Here is a 24,142-nt window from a genome sequence, read left to right as displayed (position 1 = left end):
CCCTCAACATCGCATCCACACGTCTAATATGAGATAAGGACACTTTTAAGAAAATACCAAACCCAAAAAAGTACAAAAATGCCCCCCAATAACCCCAAATAACCCACCATGTCAGTTTTAAATCGAAAATGAACATATGCCAAAATTGGTATCGATTCGAAGGCCATGACTCTCAACATCGCATCTACACGGCTAATATGAGATAAGGATAGTTTTTAGAAAATACCAAAACAAAAAAAGTATAGAAATCCCCCCAAATAACCACCAACGACCCACCCGGTCCGGTTTAAACCGAAAATGACCATATGTCGAAATAGGGATCGATTCGAATGTCACGATCCTCAGCATCGCATCTACACGTCTAATAAGAGATAAAGACACTTTTTAGAAAATACCAAACCCAAAAAAGTACAGAAATGCCACCAAATAACCCCAAACGACCCAACCGGTCTGGTTAAAAAGGAAAATGAACATATGTCGAAATAGGTATCGATTCGGAGGCCCCGACCCTCAACATCACATCCTCATATCTAATAAAAGATAAGGATACTTTTTAGATAATCCCAAACCAAAAAAGTACATAAATGCCCCCAAATAACCCGAAACGACCCACCCGGGACTGGTTAAAACAGAAAATGAACATATGCCAAAATAAGTATCGATTCGAAGGTCACGACCCTCAACATCTCCTCTACACGTCCAACAAGAGATAAAGACACTTTTTAGAAAATACCAAACCCAAAAAAAAACAGAAATGTCACCAAATAACCCCAAACGACCTAACTGGTCTAGTTTAAAACGAAAATGAACAAATGTTCAAATAGGTATCGATTCGCAGGTCACGTCCCTCAACATCGTATCCACACGTCTAATAAGAGATAAGGACCCTTTTTAGAAAATACCAAACCCAAAAAAGTACAGAAATGCCCCAAAATAACCCCAAACGACCCACCCAGTCTGGTTTAAACAGAAAATGAACGTATGCCGAAATAGGTATCAATTAGAAGGTCACGACCCTCAACATCGTATCCACATGTCTAATAGGAGATAATGATAGTTTTTAGAAAATACCAAACCGAAAAAAGTACAGAAATGCCACCATATAACCCCAAACGACCCACCCGGTCTGGTTAAAATGAAAATGAACAAATGCCGAAATGGGCATCGATTTGAAGGTCACGACCCTCAACATCTCCTCCACATGTCTAATAAGAGATAAGGACACTTTTTAGAAAATACCAATCCCATAAAAGTACCGACATGCCCCCCCAATAACTCCAAATAACCCACCATGTCAGGTTTAAATAAAAAATGAACATATGCTGAAATAGGTATCGATTCGAAGACCACGACCCTCAACATCGCATCTACACGTCTAATAAGAGATAATGAGACTTTTTAGAAAATACCAAACAAAAAAAGTACAGAAATGCCCCCAAAGAACAGCGAACGACCCACGCGATCCAGTTTAAACCGAAATTAAACATATGCCGAAATAGGTATCGATCGAAGGTCACGACGCTCAACATCCAATCTCCACGTCTAATAAGAAATAAAGACACTTTTTAGAAAATACCAAACCCAGAAAAGTACAGAAATGCCTCCAAATAACCCCAAATGACCCACCCGGTTTGGTTTAAACTGAAAATGAACATATGCCGAAATAGGTATCGATTTGATGGTCACGACCCTCAACATCGCATCCACACCTCTAATACGTGATAAGGACACTTTTTAGAAAATACCAAACCCAAAAAAGTACAAAAATGCCCCCCAATAACCCCAAATAACCCACCATGTCAGGTTTAAATCGAAAATGAACATATGCCGAAATTGGTATCGATTCGGAGGCCAAGACCCTCAACATCGCAGCTGCACGTCTAATAAGAGATCAAGACACTTTTTAGAACATACCAAAACCAAAAAAGTACAGAAATCCCCCCAAATAACTACAAATGACCCACCCGGTCTGGTTTAAACCGAAAATGAACATATGTAGAAATAGGCATCGATTCAAATGTCACAATCCCTAGCATCGCATCTACACGTCTAATAAGAGATGAAGACACTTTTTAGAAAATACCAAACCCAAAAAAGTACAGAAATGCCACTAAATAACCCAAACGACCTAATCGGTCTGGTTAAAAAGGAAAATGAACATATGTCTAAATAGGTATCGATTCGTAGGTCACGACCCTCAACATCACATCATCACGTCTAATAAGAGATACGGATACTTTTTTGATAATCCCAAACCAAAAAAGTACATAAATGCCCCCAAATAACCTGAAACGACCCACCCGGTCTGGTTAAAACAGAAAATGAACATATGTCGAAATAAGTATCGATTCGAAGGTCACGACCCTCAACATCTCCTCTACCCGTCTAACAAGAGATAAAGACACTTTTTAGAAAATACCAAACCCAAAAAAATACAGAAATGCCACCAAATAACCCCAAACGACCTAACTGGTCTGGTTTAAAACGAAAATGAACAAATGTTGAAATAGGTATCGATTCGAAGGTCACATCCCTCAACATCGCATCCACATGTCTAATAAGAGATAAGGAACCTTTTTAGAAAATACCAAACCCAAAAAAGTACAGAAATGCCCCCAAATAACCCCAAACAACCCACCCAGTCTGGTTTAAACAGAAAATGAACATATGCCGAAATAGGTATCGATTAGAAGGTCACGACCCTCAACATCGTATCCACACGTCTAATAAGGGATAAGGACAGTTTTTAGAAAATACCAAACCCAAAAAAGTACAAAAATGCCCCCAAATAACCCCAAACGACCCACCCGGTCTGGTTTAAAATGAAAATGAACATATGCCGAAATGGGTATCGATTTTGAAGGTCACGACCCTCAACATCGCATCCACACGTCTACGAAGAGATACGGACAGTTTTTAGAAAATACCAAACCCAAAAATGTTCATAAATGCCCCCAAATAACCCCAAACGACCCACCCGATCTGGTTTAAATTGAAAATGGACATATGCCGAAATAGGTATCAATTCGAAGGTCAGGAACCTCAACATCGCATCCACACGTCTAATAAGAGATAAAGACACTTTTTAGAAAATACCAAACCCAAAAAAGTTCAGAAATGCCCCCAAATATCCCCAAACGACCCCACCCAGTCTGGTTTAAACCGGAAATGAACATATGCTGAAATAGGTATCGATTAGAAGGTCACGACCCTCAACATCGCATCCACACGTCTAATAAGAAATAAGGACAGTTATTAGAAAATACCAAACCCAAAAAAGTACAAAAATGCCCCCAAACAACCCCAAATGACCCACCCGGTCTGGTTTAAACAGAAAATGAACATATTCCGAAATGGGTATCGATTCGAAGGTCAAGACCCTCAACATCACATCCACACATCTAATAAGAGATAAGGATACTTTTTAGATAATCCCAAACCAAAAAAGTACATAAATGCCCCAAAATAACCCCAAACAACCCACCCGGTCTGGTTTAAACAGAAAATGAACATATGCTGAAATAAGTATCGATTCGAAGGTCACGACCCTCAACATCTCCTCTACACGTCTAAAAAGTGATAAAGACACGTTTTAGAAAATACCAAACCAAAAAGAGTATAGAAATCACGCCAAATAACCCCAAACGACCCACCCGGTCTGGTTTAAACAAAAAATGAACACATGTCAAAATAGGTATCGATTCGAAGGTCACGATCCTCAACATCGCATCTACACGTCTATTAAGAGATAAAGACACTTTTTAGAAAATACCAAACCAAAAAAAGTACAGAAATGCCACCAAATAACCACGAACGACTCAACCGGTCTGGTTAAAGAGGAAAATGAACATATGTCGAAATAGGTATCGATTCGTTGGTGACGACCCTCAACGTCACATCCTCACATCTAATAAGAGATAAGGATACTTTTTAGATAACCCCAAACCAAAAAAGTACATAAATACCCCCAAATAACCACAAACGACCCACCCGGTCTGGTTTAAACAGAAAATGAACATATGCCGAAATAAGTATCGAATTGAAGGTCATGACCCTTAACATCTCCTCTACAGGTCTAACAAGAGATAAAGACACTTTTTAAAAAATACCAAACCCAGAAAAATTAAGAAATTCCACCAAATGACCTCGAACAACCCAATCGGTCTGGTTTAGAACGAAAACGAACATATGTCAAAATAGGAATCGATTAGTAGATCACGTCCCCCAACATCGCATCCACACGTCTAATAAGAGAAAAGGACAGTTTTTAGAAAATGCCATACCCAAAGAAATACAGAAATGCCCCCAAATAACCCCAAACGACCCACCCAGCCTGGTTTAAACAGAAAATGAACATATGCCGAAATAAGTATCGATTAGAAGGTCACGGCCCTCAACATCGCATCCACACGTCTAATAAGAGATAAGGACAGTTTTTAGAAAATACCAGACCCAAAAAGTACAGAAATGCCCTTAAATAACCCTAAACGACCCACCCGGTCTGGTTTAAACTGAAAATGAACAGGTGCCGAAATAGGTATCGATTAGAAGGTGACGACCCTCAACATCGCATCTACACGTCTAATAAGGGATAATGAAACTTTCTGTACTTTTTTTGGGTTTGGTGTTTTCTAAAAAGTGTCTTTATCTCTTATTACACGTGTAGATGCGATGTTGAGGGTCATGACCTTCGATCGATACCTATTTTGGCATATGTTCATTTTCGATTTAAACCTGACATGGTGGGTTTTTGGGTTATTTGGGGCAATTTTGTACTTTTTTGGGTTTGATATTTTCTAAAAAGTGTCCTTATCTCTTATTAGACTTGTGGAGGAGATGTTGAGGGTCGTGACCTTTAAATTGATACCCATTTCGGCATATATTCATTTTCGATTTAAACCAGACTGGTGGTAATGTTGGAGTTATTTGGTGGAATTTCTGTACTTTTTTTGTTTAATATTTTCTAAAAAGTATCATTACCTCTTTTTAGACGTGTGGAGGAGATGTTGAGGGTCGTGAGCTTCACATCGATACCTATTTCGGCATATGTTCATTTTCAGTTTAAACCAGACCGGGTGGGTCGTTTGGATTATTTGGGGCATTTCTCTAGTTTTTGGGGTTTGATATTTTCTAAAAGCTGTCCTTATCACTTATTAGACGTATGTATGCGATGTTGAGAGTCGTGACCTTCTAATCGATACCTATTTGCATATGTTCATTTTCGTTTAAACTAGATTGGGAGGGTCGTTGGGGTTATTTGGGGGCATTTCTTTACTTTTTCGGGTTGGGGTTTTGTAAAAAGTGTCTTTATCTCTTATTGATTCGTTGTTGAGGGTCGTGACCTTCGATCGATACCTATTTCGGCATATGTTCATTTTTAGTTTAAACCAGACCAGGTGGATCGTTTGGAGTTATTTGGGGGCATTTCTGTACTTTTTTGGGTTTGGTATTTTCTAAAAACTGTCCTTATCTTTTATTAGATGTGTGGATGCGATGTTGAGGGTCGTGACCTTCGATCGATACCTATTTCGGCATATTTTCATTTTCTGTTTAAACCAGACCGGTGGGTCGTTTGGGGTTATTTGGGGCATTTCTGTATTTTTTTGGGTTTGGTATTTTCTATAAAGTTTCCTTATCTCTTATTAGACGTGTGGATGCGATGTTGAAGGTCTTGAACTACTGAATCGGTACCTATTTTGACATATGTTCATTTTCATTTTAAACCAGGCCGGTTGGGTCGTTTGGGATTATTTGGTGGCATTTCTATACTTTTTGGGTTCGGTATTTTCTAAAAAAGTGTCTTTATCTCCTGGTTAAACGGGTGGAGGAGATGTTGAGGTCGTGACCTTCGAATTAGTACCTATTTCAACATATGTTCATTTTCGGTTTAAACCAGCAGTGGGTTCTTTGGGGTTATTTGGGGGCATTTCTACTTTTTGGGTTTGGAATTTTCTAAAAACTATCCTTATCTCTTATTAGAAGTGTGGGGAGATGTTGTGGGTCGTGACCTTCGAATCGATACCCATTTTGGCATATGTTCATTTTCGCTAAACCAGACCATAATGGGTCGTTTGGGGTTATTTGGTGGCTTTTTGTACTTTTTTGTGTTTGGTATTTTCTAAAAACTGTCCTTATCTCTTATTAAACGTGTGGATACGATGTTGATGGTTGTGACCTTCGTCGATACCTAATTCGGCATATGTTCATTTACGATTTAAACCAGACCGGTGGGTCGTTTGGGGTTATTTGGGGGCATTTCTACTTTTTGGGTTTGGAATTTTCTAAAAACTGTCGTTATCTCTTATTAGACGTGTGGATGCGATGTTGGGGTCGTGACCTACTAATCGATACCTATTTTGACATATGTTCATTTTCGTTTTAAACTACACCGTTGGTCGTTTGGGGTTATTTGGTGGTATTTCTGTACTTTTTGGGTTTGGTATTTTATAAAAAGTTTCATTATCTCTTATTAGATGTGTAGATGCGATGTTGAGGGTCATGACCTTCGATTGATACCTATTTTGGCATATGTTCATTTTCTATTTAAACCTGACATGGTAGGTTTTTTGGGGTTATTTGGGGCAATTTTGTACTTTTTTGGGTTTGGTATTTTCTAAAAGTGTCTTTAGCTATTATTAGACGTGTAGATGCGATGTTAAGGATCGTGACCTTCGATCGATACCTATTTCGGCATATGTTCATTTTCGATTTAAACCTGACATGGTGGTTTTTTGGGGTTATTTGGGGGCAATTTATTACTTTTTTGGGTTTTATATTTTCTAAAAAGTGTCCTTATCTCTTATTAGAAATGTGGAGGAGATGTTGAGGGTCGTGGCCTTCGAATTGTTACTCTTTTCGACATATGTTCATTTTCGATTTAAACCAGACCAGGTGGGTCGTTTGGGGTTATTTGGTGGCATTTCTGTACTTTTTTTTGTTTAATATCTTCTAAAAAGTGTCATTATCTCTTTTTAGACGTGTGGAGGAGATGTTGAGGGTCGTGACCTTCAAATCGATACCTATTTTGGCATATGTTCATTTTCAGCTTCAACCAAACCGGGTGGGTCGTTTGGGTTTATTTGGGGGCATTTCTCTACTCTTCAGGGTTTGGTATTTTCTAAAATAAGTCCTTAACACTTATTAGACGTATGTATGCGATGTTGAGAGTCGTGACCTTCTAATCGATACCTATTTCGGCATATGTTCATTTTCTGTTTAAACCAGATTGGGAGGGTCGTTTGGGGTTATTTGGGGGCATTTCTTTACTTTTTTCGGGTTGGGGTTTTGTAAAAAGTGTCTTTATCTCTTATTGATTCGTTGTTGAGGGTCGTGACCTTCGATCGATACCTATTTCGGCATATGTTCATTTTTAGTTTAAACCACTGTGGATCGTTTGGAGTTATTTGGGGGCATTTCTTACTTTTTGGGTTTGGTATTTTCTAAAAACTGTCCTTATCTTTTATTAGATGTGTGGATGCGATGTTGAGGGTCGTGACCTTCGATCGATACCTATTTCGGCATATTTTCATTTTCTGTTTAAACCAGACTGGGTGGGTCGTTTGGGGTTATTTGGGGGCATTTCTGTACTTTTTTGGGTTTGGTATTTTCTATAAAGTTTCCTTATCTCTTATTAGACGTGTGGATGCGATGTTGAAGGTCTTGAACTACGAATCGGTACCTATTTTGACATATGTTCATTTTCATTTTAAACCAGACCGGTTGGGTCGTTTGGGATTATTTGGTGGCATTTCTATACTTTTTTGGGTTCGGTATTTTCTAAAAAGTGTCTTTATCTCTGGTTAAACGGGTGGAGGAGATGTTGAGGGTCGTGACCTTCGAATTAGTACCTATTTCAACATATGTTCATTTTCGGTTTAAACCAGACCGGGTGGGTTCTTTGGGGTTATTTGGGGGCATTTCTGTACTTTTTTGGGTTTGGAATTTTCTAAAAACTATCCTTATCTCTTATTAGAAGTGTGGGGGAGATGTTGTGGGTCGTGACCTTCGAATCGATACCCATTTTGGCATATGTTCATTTTCAGTTTAAACCAGACCATGTGGGTCGTTTGGGGTTATTTGGTGGCTTTTTTGTACTTTTTTGTGTTTGGTATTTTCTAAAAACTGTCCTTATCTCTTATTAAACGTGGATACGATGTTGATGGTTGTGACCTTCGATCGATACCTAATTCGGCATATGTTCATTTACAGCTTTAAACCGACCGTGGGTCGTTTGGGGTTATTTGGGGCATTTCTGTACTTTTTGGGTTTGGAATTTTCTAAAAACTGTCGTTATCTCTTATTAGACGTGTGGATGCGATGTTGGGGGTCGTGACCTCTGAATCGATACCTATTTTGACATATGTTCATTTTCGCTTTTAAACTACACCGGTTGGGTCGCTTGGGGTTATTTGGTGGTATTTCGTACTTTTTGGGTTTGGTATTTTATAAAAAGTTTCATTATCTCTTATTAGATGTGTAGATGCGATGTTGAGGGTCATGACCTTCGATTGATACCTATTTTGGCATATGTTCATTTTCTATTTAAACCTGACATGGTAGGTTTTTGGGGTTATTTGGGGGCAATTTTGTACTTTTTTGGGTTTGGTATTTTCTAAAAAGTGTCTTTAGCTATTATTAGACGTGTAGATGCGATGTTAAGGATCGTGACCTTCGATCGATACCTATTTCGCATATGTTCATTTTCGATTTAAACCTCGACATGGTGGTTTTTTTGGGGTTATTTGGGGGCAATTTATTACTTTTTTGGGTTTTATATTTTCTAAAAAGTGTCCTTATCTCTTATTAGAAATGTGGAGGAGATGTTGAGGGTCGTGACCTTCGAATTGTTACCCTTTTCGACATATGTTCATTTTCGATTTAAACCAAACCGGTGGGTCATTTGGGGTTATTTGGTGGCATTTCTGTACTTTTTTTTGTTTAATATCTTCTAAAAAGTGTCATTATCTCTTTTAGACGTGTGGAGGAGATGTTGAGGGTCGTGACCTTCAAATCGATACCTATTTTGGCATATGTTCATTTTCAGCTTCAACCAAACCGGTGGGTCGTTTGGGTTTATTTGGGGGCATTTCTCTACTCTTTCAGGGTTTGGTATTTTCTAAAATAAGTCCTTATCACTTATTAGACGTATGTATGCGATGTTGAGAGTCGTGACCTTCTAATCGATACCTATTTCGGCATATGTTCATTTTCCATTTAAACCAGATTGGGAGGGTCGTTTGGGGTTATTTGGGGGCATTTCTTTACTTTTTTCGGGTTGGGGTTTTGTAAAAGTGTCTTTATCTCTTATTGATTCGTTGTTGAGGGTCGTGACCTTCGATCGATACCTATTTCGCATATGTTCATTTTTAGTTTAAACCAGGCAGTGGATCGCTTGGAGTTATTTGGGGCATTTCATTACTTTTTGGGTTTGGTATTTTCTAAAAACTGTCCTTATCTTTTATTAGATGTGTGGATGCGATGTTGAGGGTTGTGACCTTCTAATCGATACCTATTGCGGCATATTTTCATTTTCTGTTTAAACCAGACTGGGTGGGTCGTTTGGGGTTATTTGGGGGCATTTCTGTACTTTTTTGGGTTTGGTATTTTCTGTAAAGTTTCCTTATCTCTTATTAGACGTGTGGATGTGATGTTGAAGGTCTTGAACTACGAATCGATACCTATTTCGACATATGTTCATTTTCATTTTAAACCAGACCGGTTGGGTCGTTTGGGATTATTTGGTGGCATTTCTATACTTTTTTGGGTTCGGTATTTTCTAAAAAGTGTCTTTATCTCTGGTTAAACGGGTGGAGGAGATGTTGAGGGTCGTGACCTTCGAATCAATACCTATTTCAACATATGTTCATTTTCGGTTTAAACCAGACCGGGTGGGTTCTTTGGGGTTATTTAGGGGCATTTCTGTACTTTTTTGGGTTTGGAATTTTCTAAAAACTATCCTTATCTCTTATTAGACGTGTGGGGGAGATGTTATGGGTCGTGATCTTCGAATCGATACCCATTTCGGCATATGTTCATTTTCAGTTTAAACCAGACCATGTGGGTCGTTTGGGGTTATTTGGTGGCATTTTTGTACTTTTTTGTGTTTGGTATTTTCTAAAAACTGTCCTTATCTCTTATTAAACGTGTGGATACGATGTTGATGGTTGTGACCTTCGCATCGATACCTAATTCGGCATATGTTCATTTACAGTTTAAACCAGACCGGGTGGGTCGTTTGGGGTTATTTGGGGGCATTTCTGTACTTTTTTGGGTTTGGAATTTTCTAAAAACTGTCGTTATCTCTTATTAGACGTGTGGATGCGATGTTGGGGGTCGTGACCTACGAATCGATACCTATTTTGACATATGTTCATTTTCGTTTTAAACTACACCGGTTGGGTCGTTTGGGGTTATTTGGTGGTATTTCTGTACTTTTTTGGGTTTGGTATTTTATAAAAAGTTTCATTATCTCTTATTAGATGTGTAGATGCGATGTTGAGGGTCATGACCTTCGATTGATACCTATTTTGGCATATGTTCATTTTCTATTTAAACCTGACATGGTAGGTTTTTTGGGGTTATTTGGGGGCAATTTTGTACTTTTTTGGGTTTGGTATTTTCTAAAAAGTGTCTTTAGCTATTATTAGACGTGTAGATGCGATGTTAAGGATCGTGACCTTCGATCGATACCTATTTCGGCATATGTTCATTTTCGATTTAAACCTGACATGGTGGTTTTTTTGGGGTTATTTGGGGGCAATTTATTACTTTTTTGGGTTTTATATTTTCTAAAAAGTGTCCTTATCTCTTATTAGAAATGTGGAGGAGATGTTGAGGGTCGTGACCTTCGAATTGTTACCCTTTTCGACATATGTTCATTTTCGATTTAAACCAGACCGGGTGGGTCATTTGGGGTTATTTGGTGGCATTTCTGTACTTTTTTTTGTTTAATATCTTCTAAAAAGTGTCATTATCTCTTTTTAGACGTGTGGAGGAGATGTTGAGGGTCGTGACCTTCAAATCGATACCTATTTTGGCATATGTTCATTTTCAGCTTCAACCAAACCGGGTGGGTCGTTTGGGTTTATTTGGGGGCATTTCTCTACTCTTCAGGGTTTGGTATTTTCTAAAATAAGTCCTTATCACTTATTAGACGTATGTATGCGATGTTGAGAGTCGTGACCTTCTAATCGATACCTATTTCGGCATATGTTCATTTTCTGTTTAAACCAGATTGGGAGGGTCGTTTGGGGTTATTTGGGGGCATTTCTTTACTTTTTTCGGGTTGGGGTTTTGTAAAAAGTGTCTTTATCTCTTATTGATTCGTTGTTGAGGGTCGTGACCTTCGATCGATACCTATTTCGGCATATGTTCATTTTTAGTTTAAACCAGACCAGGTGGATCGTTTGGAGTTATTTGGGGGCATTTCTGTACTTTTTTGGGTTTGGTATTTTCTAAAAACTGTCCTTATCTTTTATTAGATGTGTGGATGCGATGTTGAGGGTTGTGACCTTCTAATCGATACCTATTGCGGCATATTTTCATTTTCTGTTTAAACCAGACTGGGTGGGTCGTTTGGGGTTATTTGGGGGCATTTCTGTACTTTTTTGGGTTTGGTATTTTCTGTAAAGTTTCCTTATCTCTTATTAAACGTGTGGAAGCGATGTTGAAGGTCTTGAACTACGAATCGATACCTATTTCGACATATGTTCATTTTCATTTTAAACCAGACCAGTTGGGTCGTTTGGGATTATTTGGTGGCATTTCTATACTTTTTTGGGTTCGGTATTTTCTAAAAAGTGTCTTTATCTCTCGGTTAAACGGGTGGAGGAGATGTTGAGGGTCGTGACCTTCGAATCAATACCTATTTCAACATATGTTCATTTTCGGTTTAAACCAGACCGGGTGGGTTCTTTGGGGTTATTTAGGGGCATTTCTGTACTTTTTGGGTTTGGAATTTTCTAAAAACTATCCTTATCTCTTATTAGACGTGTGGGGAGATGTTATGGGTCGTGATCTTCGAATCGATACCCATTTCGGCATATGTTCATTTTCAGTTTAAACCAGACCATGTGGGTCGTTTGGGGTTATTTGGTGGCATTTTTGTACTTTTTTGTGTTTGGTATTTTCTAAAAACTGTCCTTATCTCTTATTAAACGTGTGGATACGATGTTGATGGTTGTGACCTTCGCATCGATACCTAAGTCGGCATATGTTAATTTTCAGTTTAAACCAGACCGGGTGGGTCGTTTGGGGTTATTTGGGGGCATTTCTGTACTTTTTTGGGTTTGGAATTTTCTAAAAACTATCGTTATCTATTATTAGATGTGTGGATGCGATGTTGGGGGTCGTGGCCTACGAATCGATACCTATTTTGACATATGTTCATTTTCGTTTTAAACTACACCGGTTGGGTCGTTTGGGGTTATTTGGTGGTATTTCTGTACTTTTTTGGGTTTGGTATTTTATAAAAAGTTTCATTATCTCTTATTAGACGTGTAGATGCGATGTTGAGGGTCATGACCTTCGAATCGATACCTATTTTGGCATATGTTCATTTTCAGTTTCAACCAAACCGGGTGGGTCGTTTGGGTTTATTTGGGGGCATTTCTCTACTCTTCGGGGTTTGGTATTTTCTAAAATAAGTCCTTATCACTTATTAGACGTATGTATGCGATGTTGAGAGTCGTGACCTTCTAATCGATACCTATTTCGGCATATGTTCATTTTCTGTTTAAACCAGATTGGGAGGGTCGTTTGGGGTTATTTGGGGGCATTTCTTAATTTTTTCGGGTTGGGGTTTTGTAAAAAGTGTCTTTATCTCTTATTGATTCGTTGTTGAGGGTCGTGACCTTCGATCGATACCTATTTCGGCATATGTTCATTTTTAGTTTAAACCAGACCAGGTGGATCGTTTGGAGTTATTTGAGGGCATTTCTGTACTTTTTTGGGTTTGGTATTTTCTAAAAACTGTCCTTATCTTTTATTAGATGTGTGGATGCGATGTTGAGGGTTGTGACCTTCTAATCGATACCTATTGCGGCATATTTTCATTTTCTGTTTAAACCAGACTGGGTGGGTCGTTTGGGGTTATTTGGGGGCATTTCTGTACTTTTTTGGGTTTGGTATTTTCTATAAAGTTTCCTTATCTCTTATTAGACGTGTGGATGCGATGTTGAAGGTCTTGAACTACGAATCGATGCCTATTTCGACATATGTTCATTTTCATTTTAGACCAGACCGATTGGGTCGTTTGGGATTATTTGGTGGCATTTCTATACTTTTTTGGGTTCGGTATTTTCTAAAAAGTGTCTTTATCTCTCGGTTAAATGGGTGGAGGAGATGTTGAGGGTCGTGACCTTCGAATCGCATACTATTTCAACATATGTTCATTTTCGGTTTAAACCAGACCGGGTGGGTTTTTTGGGGTTATTTGGGGGCATTTCTGTACTTTTTTGGGTTTGGAATTTTCTAAAAACTATCCTTATCTCTTATTAGACGTGTGGGGAGATGTTGAGGGTCGTGACCTTCGAATCGATACCCATTTTGGCATATGTTCATTTTCGGTTTAAACCAGACCATGTGGGTCGTTTGGGGTTATTTGGGGGCATTTTTGTACTTTTTTGGGTTTGGTATTTTCTAAATAGTGTCCTTATCTCTTATTATACGTGTGAATGTGATGTTGATGGTCGTGACCTTCGAATCGATACCTATTTCGGCATATGTTCATTTTCAGTTTAAACCAGACCGAGTGGGTCGTTTGGGGTTATTTGGGGGCATTTCTGTACTTTTTTGGGTTTGGAATTTTCTAAAAACTGTCGTTATCTCTTATTAGACGTGTGGATGCGATGTTGGGGGTCGTGACCTTCTAATCGATACCTATTTTGACATATGTTCATTTTCGTTTTAAACTAGACCGGGTGGGTCATTTGGGGTTATTTGGGGGCATTTCTGTACTTTTTTTGGGTTTGGTATTTTCTAAAAAGTGTCATTATCTCTTATTAGACGTGTAGATGCGATGTTGAGGGTCATGACCTTCGAATCGATACCTATTTTGGCATATGTTCATTTTCTATTTAAACCAGACAGGGTGGGTCGTTTGGGGTTTTTTGGGGGGCATTTTTGTACTTTTTTGGGTTTGGTATTTCCTAAAAAGTGTCTTTATCTCTTATTAGACGTGTAGATGCGATGTTAAGGGTCGTGACCTTCGATCGATACCTATTTCGGTATATGTTCATTTTCGATTTAAACCTGACATGGTGGTTTTTTTTGGGTTATTTGGGGGCAATTTTGTACTTTTTTGGGTTTTATATTTTCTAAAAAGTGTCATTATCTCTTATTAGAAATGTGGAGGAGATGTTGAGGGTCGTGGCCTTCGAATTGTTACTCTTTTCGACATATGTTCATTTTCGATTTAAACCAGACCAGGTGGGTCGTTTGGGGTTATTTGGTGGCATTTCTGTACTTTTTTGGTTTAATATTTTCTAAAAAGTGTCATTATCTCTTTTTAGACGTGTGGAGGAGATGTTGAGGGTCGTGACCTTCGAATCGATACCTATTTTGGCATATGTTCATTTTCGGTTTCAACCAGACCGGGTGGGTCGTTTGGGTTTATTTGGGGGCATTTCTGTACTTTTTTGGGTTTGGGATTTTCTAAAAAAAGTCCTTATCTCTTATTAGACGTGTGGATGCGATGTTGAGGGTCGTGACCTTCTAATCGATACCTATTTCAGCATATGTTCATTTTCGGTTTAAACCAGACCGGGAGGGTCATTTGGGGTTATTTGGGGGCATTTCTTTACTTTTTTGGGTTTGGGATTTTCTAAAAAGTGTCCTTATCTCTTATTAGACATGTGGATAGATGTTGAGGGTCGTGACCTTCGATCGATACCTATTTCGGCATATGTTCATTTTCGGTTTAAACCAGACCGGGTGGGTCGTTTGGGGTTATTTGGGGGCATTTCTGTACTTTTTTTGGGTTTGGTATTTTCTAAAAAGTGTCCTTATCTCTTATTAGACGTGTGGATGTGATGTTGAGGGTCGTGACCTTCGAATCGATACCTATTTTGGCATATGTTCATTTTCTATTTAAACCAGACTAGGTGGGTCGTTTGGGGTTATTTGGGGGCATTTATGTACTTTTTTGGGTTTGGTATTTTCTATTGAGTGTCCTTATCTCTTATTAGACGTGTGGATGCGATGTTGAGGGTCCTGACCTACGAATCGATACCTATTTCCACATATGTTCATTTTCATTTTAAACCAGACCGGTTGGGTCGTTTGGGGTAATTTGGTGGCATTTCTGTACTTTTTTGGGTACGGTATTTTCTAAAAAGTTTCTTTATCTCTTGTTAGACGGGTGAAGAAGATGTTTAGCGTCATGACCTTCGAATCAATACCTATTTCGACATATGTTCATTTTCGGTTTAAACCAGACCGGGTGGGTCGTTTGGGGTTATTTGGGGGCATTTCTGTACTTTTTTGGGATTGGTATTTTCTAAAAAGTGTCCTTATCTCTTATTAGACGTGTGGATGCGATGTTGAGGGTCGTGACCTTCGAATCGATACCTATTTTGACATATGTTCATTTTCGGTTTAAACTAGACCGGGTGGGTCGTTTGGGGTTATTTGGGGGCATTTTTGTACTTTTTTTGGGTTTGGTATTTTCTAAAAAGTGTCCTTATCTCTTATTAGACGTGTGGATGCGATGTTGAGGGTCGTGACCTACGAATCGATACCTATTTTGGCATATGTTCATTTTCGATTTAAACCGACTGGGTGGGTCTTTGGGGTTATTTGGGGGCATTTCTGTACTTTTTGGGTTTGGTATTTTCTAAAAAGTGTCCTTATCTCTTATTAGACGTGTGGATGCGATGTTGAGGGTCGTGACCTTTGAATTGATACCTATTTTGGCATATGTTCATTTTCGATTTAAACCAGACCGGGTGGGTCGTTTGGGGTTATTTGGGGGCATTTCTGTACTTTTTTGGGTTTGGTATTTTCTAAAAAGTATCCTTATCTCTTATTAGACGTGTGGATGCGATGTTGAGGGTCGTGACCTTCGAATCGATACCTATTTCGGCATATGTTCATTTTCGGTTTAAACCAGACCGGGTGGGTCGTTTGGGGTTATTTGGGGGCATTTCTCTACTTTTTTGGGTTTGGTATTTTCTAAAAACTGTCCTTATCTCTTATTAGACGTGTGGATGCGATGTTGAGGTCGTGACCTTCGAATCGATACCTATTTCGGCATATGTTCATTTTCGGTTTAAACCAGACCGGTGGGTCGTTTGGGGTTATTTGGGGCATTTCTTTACTTTTTTGGGTTGGTTTTTCTAAAAGTGTCTTTATCTCTTATTAGATTGTGGATGCTGTTGAGGGTCGTGACCTTGAATCGATACCTATTTTGGCATATGTTCATTTTCGGTTTAAACCGACACTGGTGGGTCGTTTGGGGTTATTTGGGGGCATTTCTGTACTTTTTTGGGTTTGGTATTTTCTAAAAAGTGTCCTTATCTCTTATTAGACGTGTGGATGCGATGTTGAGGGTCGTGACCTTCTAATCGATACCTATTTCGGCATATGTTCATTTTCGATTTAAACCAGACTGGGTGGGTCGTTTGGGGTTATTTGGGGGCATTTCTGTACTTTTTTGGGTTTGGTATTTTCTAAAAAGTGTCCTTATCTCTTATTAGACGTGTGGATGCGATGTTGAAGGTCGTGACCTTCGAATCGATACCTATTTTGACATATGTTCATTTTCATTTTAAACCTAGACCGGTTGGGTCGTTTGGGTTATTTGGGGGCATTTCTATACTTTTTTGGGTTGGTATTTTCTAAAAGTGTCCTTATCTCTTATTAGACGTGTGGATGAGATGTTGAGGGTCGTGACCTTCGAATCAATACCTATTTCAACATATGTTCATTTTCGGTTTAAACCAGACCGGGTGGGTCCTTTGGGGTTATTTGGGGGCATTTCTGTACTTTTTTTGGGTTTGGAATTTTCTAAAAAGTGTCCTTATCTCTTATTAGACGTGTGGAGGAGATGTTGAGGGTCGTGACCTTCGAATCGATACCTATTTCGGCATATGTTCATTTTCGGTTTAAACCAGACCGGGTGGGTCGTTTGGGGTTATTTGGGGGCATTTTTGTACTTTTTTGGGTTTGGTATTTTCTAAAAAGTGTCCTTATCTCTTATTAGACGTGTGGATGCGATGTTGATGGTCGTGACCTTCGAATCGATACCTATTTCGGCATATGTTCATTTTCGATTTAAACCAGACCGGGTGGGTCGTTTGGGGTTATTTGGGGGCATTTCTGTACTTTTTTGGGTTTGGGATTTTCTAAAAAGTGTCCTTATCTCTTATTAGACGTGTGGATGCGATGTTGAGGGTCGTGACCTTCGAATCGATACCTATTTTGACATATGTTCATTTTCAGTTTAAACCAGACCGGGTGGGTCGTTTGGGGTTATTTGGGGGGCATTTCTGTACTTTTTTGGGTTTGGTATTTTCTAAAAAGTGTCCTTATCTCTTATTAGACGTGTGGATACGATGTTGAGGGTCGTGACCTTCGAATCAATACCTATTTTGGCATATATTCATTTTCGGTTTAAACCAGATCGGGTGGGTCATTTGGGTTATTTGGGGGCATTTCTGTGCTTTTTTGGGTTTGGTATTTTCCAAAAAGTGTCCTTATCTCTTATTAGACATGTGGATGCGATGTTGAGGGTCGTGACTTTCGAATCGATACCTATTTTGACATATGTTAATTTTCGTTTTAAACCAAACCAGTATGGTCGTTTGGGGTTATTAGGTGGCATTTCTGTACTATTTTGGGTTTGGTAATTTTGAACAAGTGTCTTTATCTCTTATTAGACGTGTAGATGCGATGTTGAGGGTCGTGACCTTCGAATCGATACCTATTTCGGCATATGTTCATTTTCGATTTAAACCAGACCGGGTGGGTCGTTTGGGGTTATTTGGGGGCATTTCTGTACTTTTTTGGGTTTGGTATTTTCCAAAAACTGTTCTTATCTCTTATTAGACGTGTGGATGCGATGTTGAGGGTCGTGACCTTCTAATCGATACATATTTCCATATATGTTCATTTTATGTTTAAACCAGACTAGGTGGGTCGTTTGGGGTTATTTGGTGGTATTTCTGTACTTTTTTGGGCTTGGTATTTTCTAAAAACTATCTTTATCTCTTATTAGACGTGTGGATGCGATGTTGAGGGTCGTGACCTTCGAATCGATACCTATTTCGGCATATGTTCATTTTCCATTTAAACCAGACCGGGTGGGTCGTTTGGGGTTATTTGGGGGCATTTCTATACTTTTTTGGGTTTGGTATTTTCTAAAAAGTGTCCTTATCTCTTATTAGTCGTGTGGATGCGATGTTGGGGGTCGTGACCTTCGAATCGATACCTATTTCGACATATGTTCATTTTCGATTTAAACCAGACCGGGTGGGTCGTTTGGGGTTATTTGGGGGCATTTCTATACTTTTTTGGGTTTGGGATTTTCTAAAAAGTGTCCTTATCTCTTATTAGACGTGTGGATGCGATGTTGAGGGTCGTGACCTTCGAATCGATACCTTTTTTTTTTTTTTGATAGGTAAGTATGATTGTATAAAGAAACAGAAAAGATACAAAAGAGGGCAGCCCCTTCCCTCCCCCCTTAGACAGGCCTAAGAGGAAGAGGAGAGCTCCCAAAACAACCCGAGGACAGGCCCTCGGTTATACAGCCTAGCAAATGGCCCAAGACTCAAAGTTACAAGTTTCGAAAATAGACTTTCCGGTCATAGTCATTTTTTATCAACTCCACCAATTCCGGTGGGAAATCCGGTGGATAAATAATAACTTCCCCATCTCCAGTATCCATAGAAGCAATAAAGTCTGCTGGCTGATTGATCTCCCTCCAAACATGTTTGATTTCCTTACGTTGTAGATGATGGAAGATAGAAGAAATACGATCTCTCAAAGTTTGCATATTCCAAGGGCAGCTCACGACCCCATTCAGAATATCCACTGCAAGCTTGGAATCAGATCTTATGGAAACCTGAAGCTGGCTGTTTTGAACACAAAGAGAAACCCCCCCTTAAAATTGCATAAAGCTCCATGCTAAGAACAGAATTGTTGTCTCCATTACCCACAAAAGCCATAATGGCTGCACCTGTAGCATCACGAATTATCCCACCATAGGAGGCCCTATCAACCGTTAAGGATCCATCACAATGAAGAACGGTCATATTAGCTGGAGGCCTAAACCAGGCACAAGTTTTCTGAGTAATAGTCTTCCAATCCACCCTAAGCCCCCACTTATCAGCTAGGAACTGGTTCCTCGGGTTTTGGATCACCGAAATGGAAAAAGCAGCACATTTAATAGACACATCCAGCCGAATGGCCTCAACAATCTGGTCATGAGTCCTAACCTTATTCTCAAAAAGTCTTCGATTTCTTTCCCACCAAATGTAGTGGACAGTGGCACAAAAAGCCAATTTAGGAACCATATCTAACATATCATCAGCACAAGCACTACTAGCAAGCCAAGCAATTGCACTCTGAATAGTGGTAGGTCCCCCTCCTCCTTGAGAACACAAAGAGCTAACTTTACCCCAAATGCTACTTGAAAAGGGGCAAATGAAGAAGAGATGTTCATGACTTTCAATCCCAGCCCAGCAAAAACTGCAATTCTGTCCAACTTGGATGTTCCTCTTAATAAGCTGGTCCTTGGTAGGGAGGCCTTCCATAAGACATCTCCAAGTGGTGCAAGAATGCTTAGGGAAGTTCTGTGCAAACCAAATAAATTTATGCCAACCTACCTTAGGAGCAGTCCCTCTAAGAGTCTCCCAGGCTGATTTAGTGGTAAATAAGCCATTTGGATTTTCCTTCCAAACAATAAGGTCATCCATATCTCTCAAAATAGGAACATGTTGTAACTCACCCCAAGCACTAATAAGGTCAAAGGAACCAGGAGGAGTGGGATGCCACTCACCATGCCGTATAATATCTGAAACCAAGGCCATACGATTAGAACCCGCATCATATCTGATGCGATCTCCAAACCTCTTAAATAAAACCCCTTGGGGGTGCCACTTATCCAGCCAGAGCCTTGTAAACCGGCCAGACCCAATAAAGTGGTGAATATTGGGCTCAGCCAAGTCTCTATATTTGAGAACTTTACGCCAAACCCAGGAACAATTTTGGGGGGGTTTTCACCGTCCAAATGGAATCATTCTTCAGATAACGGGCATACACCCATCGAACCCAGAGACTGTCTTTTATGGAGACAATCCACCAAATCTGCTTTAGGATACCCGAAATATTCATATCTGAAATCCTGCGAATACCCAAGCCTCCCTCATCCTTAGGCTTACATACTTTATCCCAAGAAATATAGTGTACCTTTCTTTCCAAGGAAGGGCCCGTCCAAAGAAAGTTTGCAAACATGGATTCCAACTTTCGCTTGACACCACCTGGCAAGGCAAAAATACCTGACCAATAAATATAGCAGCCCTGTAGGACAGATCTGAGGAGTTGCAACCTGCCTGCAAAAGAAAGGAATCGTGCTTTCCAGCCTTCAAGTCTTTTCCGAACCAGGTCCACAATGGCGGAGCAGTCTGCCATTGAAAGTTTTCGAGAAATAAGGGGGACACCAAGGTACCGAATAGGCAACTTAGTGTCCACAAATTCCGTTAAATCCAAAAGTTGCAGTCTGGCCGTTTGAGTGAGGCCCCCTAAAATAATAGAGGACTTAGCTCTGTTGAGTTTCAACCCAGAGTAGGTATGAAAATCAGACAAAGCTCCCAAACAAGCCGAAATAGAGTCCGAGACAGCCTTCACAAAGATCATCAAATCGTCTGCGAAAATGAGATGAGAAAGATGGGAGCTTTTACATCTAGGCAGTAGACTAATCTGCCCCTCCATCTCTAACTTCTGCATCAAAGCCGAGAAACCTTCCATGGCTATAGTGAACAAATAAGGGGAGAGGGGGTCCCCCTGCCGAATTCCCCTCCTCCCCCTAAAGTAACCTGTAGGACTCCCATTAAGAAGGATTGAGAAGCATGGTGTGTCAACACACGCCTTCACCCACCGAATAAACATGCTTGGAAACCCCATCCGCTCCATGATCTCAAAAAGAAATTTCCTACTAAGAGAGTCATAGGCCTTATGTAAATCAATCTTCAAAACTGCCGTAGGCGAAGTTCCTTTCTGCTCAATACCCCTAACAATATCATGGCAAACTAAGATATTATCCACAATAGACCGGCCCTTAATAAAAGCAGATTGGTTGTCACTAACTACCTTCCCCACCACTCCTTGCAGCCTATTAGACAAAATTTTTGTAATGATTTTGTAAAATAGATTACAAAGAGCAATAGGTCTATACCCCGCAAAAGAAGAAGTTGCATCAGTTTTAGGGATAAGACTAATGAACGTAGCATTGATAGAACTCGGCATAAAAGAAGTGGAAAAGAACCATTTAATAGCCAGAGTAAGATCCTCACCAACAACCTCCCAAGCATGCTTGAAAAAAGCTGCTCCAAATCCATCCGGTCCAGGAGCCTTAGAATTCTTCATAGAAAACAACACATCTCTAATCTCCTTATTAGAAACCTTCCCAATAAGACTATTCTGCTGCACAAGATCTAGGCCATGTCTCAAAGGGATCGAACCAGGAAAATATCCAACATCCTCCACCTCCACACCAAACAAGTTCATATAGAAGGACACCGCCTCCTTTTTTATCAGATTTGGCTCCTTGATGACCTCATTCTCAGCATTATGCACCTCCAAGATGTGATTCCTGTTCTGCCTACAAACCATGGATTTATGAAAAAATCCATTATTACCATCCCCCAGCTGAATATTTTTAACTCTAGACTTTTCCTTAAGAAACTTTTCTTCAATGACAAGAGCCTCCCATAACTTCTTCTTAGCTACAGTTTCAAGAGGGACCAAACTAGGGTCATTCGGCTGGGCAGCAAGGCTGAGCTGGATATGAGCTAATTCCAAGGAAGCATTCTTCACAGCGAGAAAGACATCGCCCACACTGCTTTTATTCCAATTCTTAAGCTCTGCCTTAACGTTTTTAAGACGGGCAGCAAACCTAAGAATGGGATTGAGTTTCAAGTTTACCGGGCAGTCCCATCCTTTAATAACTACATCATCGAACCCCTCTCTACCTATCCAAGCTTCAAAAAACCGAAATGGTTTAGGGCCAAAGTTGACCCCATCAAAAATGGAGACCACAGCTGGAGAGTGATCCGAAAGCCCAGGTGGAAGAAAAGTAGCTTCCGAAGATCTGAGAATATCCAACCAGTTCAAATTAACCATAACCCTATCCAACTTGCAACAAACCCTGGAGCTGCCCCCCTGCCTGTTATTCCAGGTATACTGCTCTCCCTTCCATTTTAAATCAATAAGACCTGTGTCAAAAATAAAGGAGTTAAACTCATCAACAGCCTCCTGACGAACCAGATCCCCCCCCCAAGCTTTTCACTCTGCTGACGAACAATATTAAAGTCCCCCATAGCAATCCAAGGACTAGAAATATTAGAACCAAAATCAATAACATCCCTCCAAAGGTCCCTCCTCTCTTCCACCGAATTAGAAGCATAGACAGCTGTGCACATAAAAGAAAGAGAAGACCCCAAAGTACGAACCTTCATATGGATGAATTGGTTAGAATTTTGCATCTCCTCCACCTCAAAAATAGTAGCATCCCAACCCACCCAAATCCGAGCTGTAGAACCACCTTCCCCATTATGAAAATATCTCCAATTTGGAATAAAGGGGTCAAAAACAGCAGCACAATTCTCCATTTTCACCTTTGTCTCAATCAGAACAGCCAATTTTGCATTATTCTCCATAATAACTTTTCTAATCCCACGCCTCTTCGTAGGGGCATTCATACCCCTAATGTTCCAAGAAATGCAATTCATTTAAATTGGGATGTCATGTCAGTCCCACCCTTACTAGGTCCCTCCAAGCTAACCCCTCCCCCTTCCTTCACAGGAATACGTTGAGGAAGGAACCTAGTGCTTCTTCCACTGGGCCGGCCCAAAAGAGTAGAATTCAAAGTACTAGAAAAGCCCATACCTTTGTCCATGGGCCCTTGGTTGGCCCGGATTTCTGCAGCCTGCTTCTTCAGCCTCTCAAAATTAGCCGACACCTTGTTAGCCTGATTAGGATCTTTTCCTTTCAACAATAACCTCTCCCCTCCACTACCTCCTTCCAAATTAGAATCCCCCCATTACCGCAACTGAACCAGAATTGGTATCCAATGGGTTTACTAAAATCAAATCCCCCATAAAAGAGGAACCAGCCATCCCTTCTCGGATTCCACCTTCCAACCGTGGCACTCTAGAATCCTTCATGGGAATAGTTAAATTTGAACTCACATCCACCCCATCAGATTTCAAAATCTGCCCTTCCCCAGTCACGTGTCCTTCAAATCTGCTCATTTCAATATTCCCACGACTAGGAATGGAAATAACATCATCTCCTCTTTCAGCCAAATTTGGAATGATAGCTAATGGTTGAGGAGTAGATTCCTCAATCTCCTTATCTCCACCCTCCAACAGCTCATTACCTAAGAGAACAGCACACGATTCTGGATCTAACATCAAATCATCTGGATCATAATGAATCTCCTCCGTCAGATTTTCCAATGCTGCAAAAGAATTAGAATAAGTAGCTTCCTTCCCGCTAGCCTGTCCTCCAAAATTTGAATCGGATTTCCTGAATATCCTCTTACCAAATTTAGCATTTTGTCTCAAGGAGTCTGCAGCCTCATCTCCTGAAATCACACGAGAATCTGGAGCTTCCAAATTAGAGCCTTCCCTCCCAATAGCAGACTGACCCGCCGGCTTGCCAGCCTGAGATCCGGCCAAAGAACCATCAACCTTCCCGGCAGACCCCTTTACATGCCATTCCTGCTTGGACTTTGGTATTTTCTGATTGGGAATGCTAGCGCCAAACTTACAAGCATCAGAAGCATGCCCAAAAATCCTGCACTGCATACAAAGAGGTGGTTTCCAATCGTAAACCACCTTTTGATTAAAAGATAGTCCATCTTCTCCATAGACTGGAACAGTCCTAGGAAGCTCCTTATTAGCAGATACCTCCACACAAAGGC

General features: G+C 40.0%; 1 protein-coding gene across 1 annotated transcript; it reads right to left on the bottom strand.

Moving 5' to 3' along the window:
• Positions 1–19,043: 19,043 nt before the first annotated feature.
• LOC122647854 lies at positions 19,044–22,874 on the bottom strand. Its single transcript, XM_043841156.1, has 3 exons — positions 22,514–22,874; positions 21,033–22,430; positions 19,044–19,588 (listed from the first exon to the last, which is right to left on the bottom strand). The coding sequence occupies exons 1-3, from the start codon at positions 22,872–22,874 to the stop codon at positions 19,044–19,046; spliced, it is 2,304 nt and encodes a 767-aa protein (XP_043697091.1).
• Positions 22,875–24,142: the final 1,268 nt, after the last annotated feature.

Source organism: Telopea speciosissima, unplaced genomic scaffold (genome assembly GCF_018873765.1).
Source record: "Telopea speciosissima isolate NSW1024214 ecotype Mountain lineage unplaced genomic scaffold, Tspe_v1 Tspe_v1.0232, whole genome shotgun sequence".
Lineage (NCBI taxonomy): Eukaryota > Viridiplantae > Streptophyta > Magnoliopsida > Proteales > Proteaceae > Telopea > Telopea speciosissima.
Note: the sequence above shows the minus strand (reverse complement) of the source record. Positions and strands in the feature narration are given on the sequence as shown.

Bases quoted from the DNA above. Each gene is read 5' to 3' on its own strand.
- LOC122647854 (XM_043841156.1), bottom strand. From the start codon at position 22,874: ATGGAGAATAATGCAAAATTGGCTGTTCTGATTGAGACAAAGGTGAAA. The intron at 22,431-22,513 runs GTCAGCAGAGTG...TTTTTGACACAG, and splicing joins GGGGGACTTTAATATTGTTC to GTCTTATTGATTTAAAATGG. The intron at 19,589-21,032 runs GTTACTTTAGGG...TGTGTTCTCAAG, and splicing joins TCTTAATGGGAGTCCTACAG to GAGGAGGGGGACCTACCACT.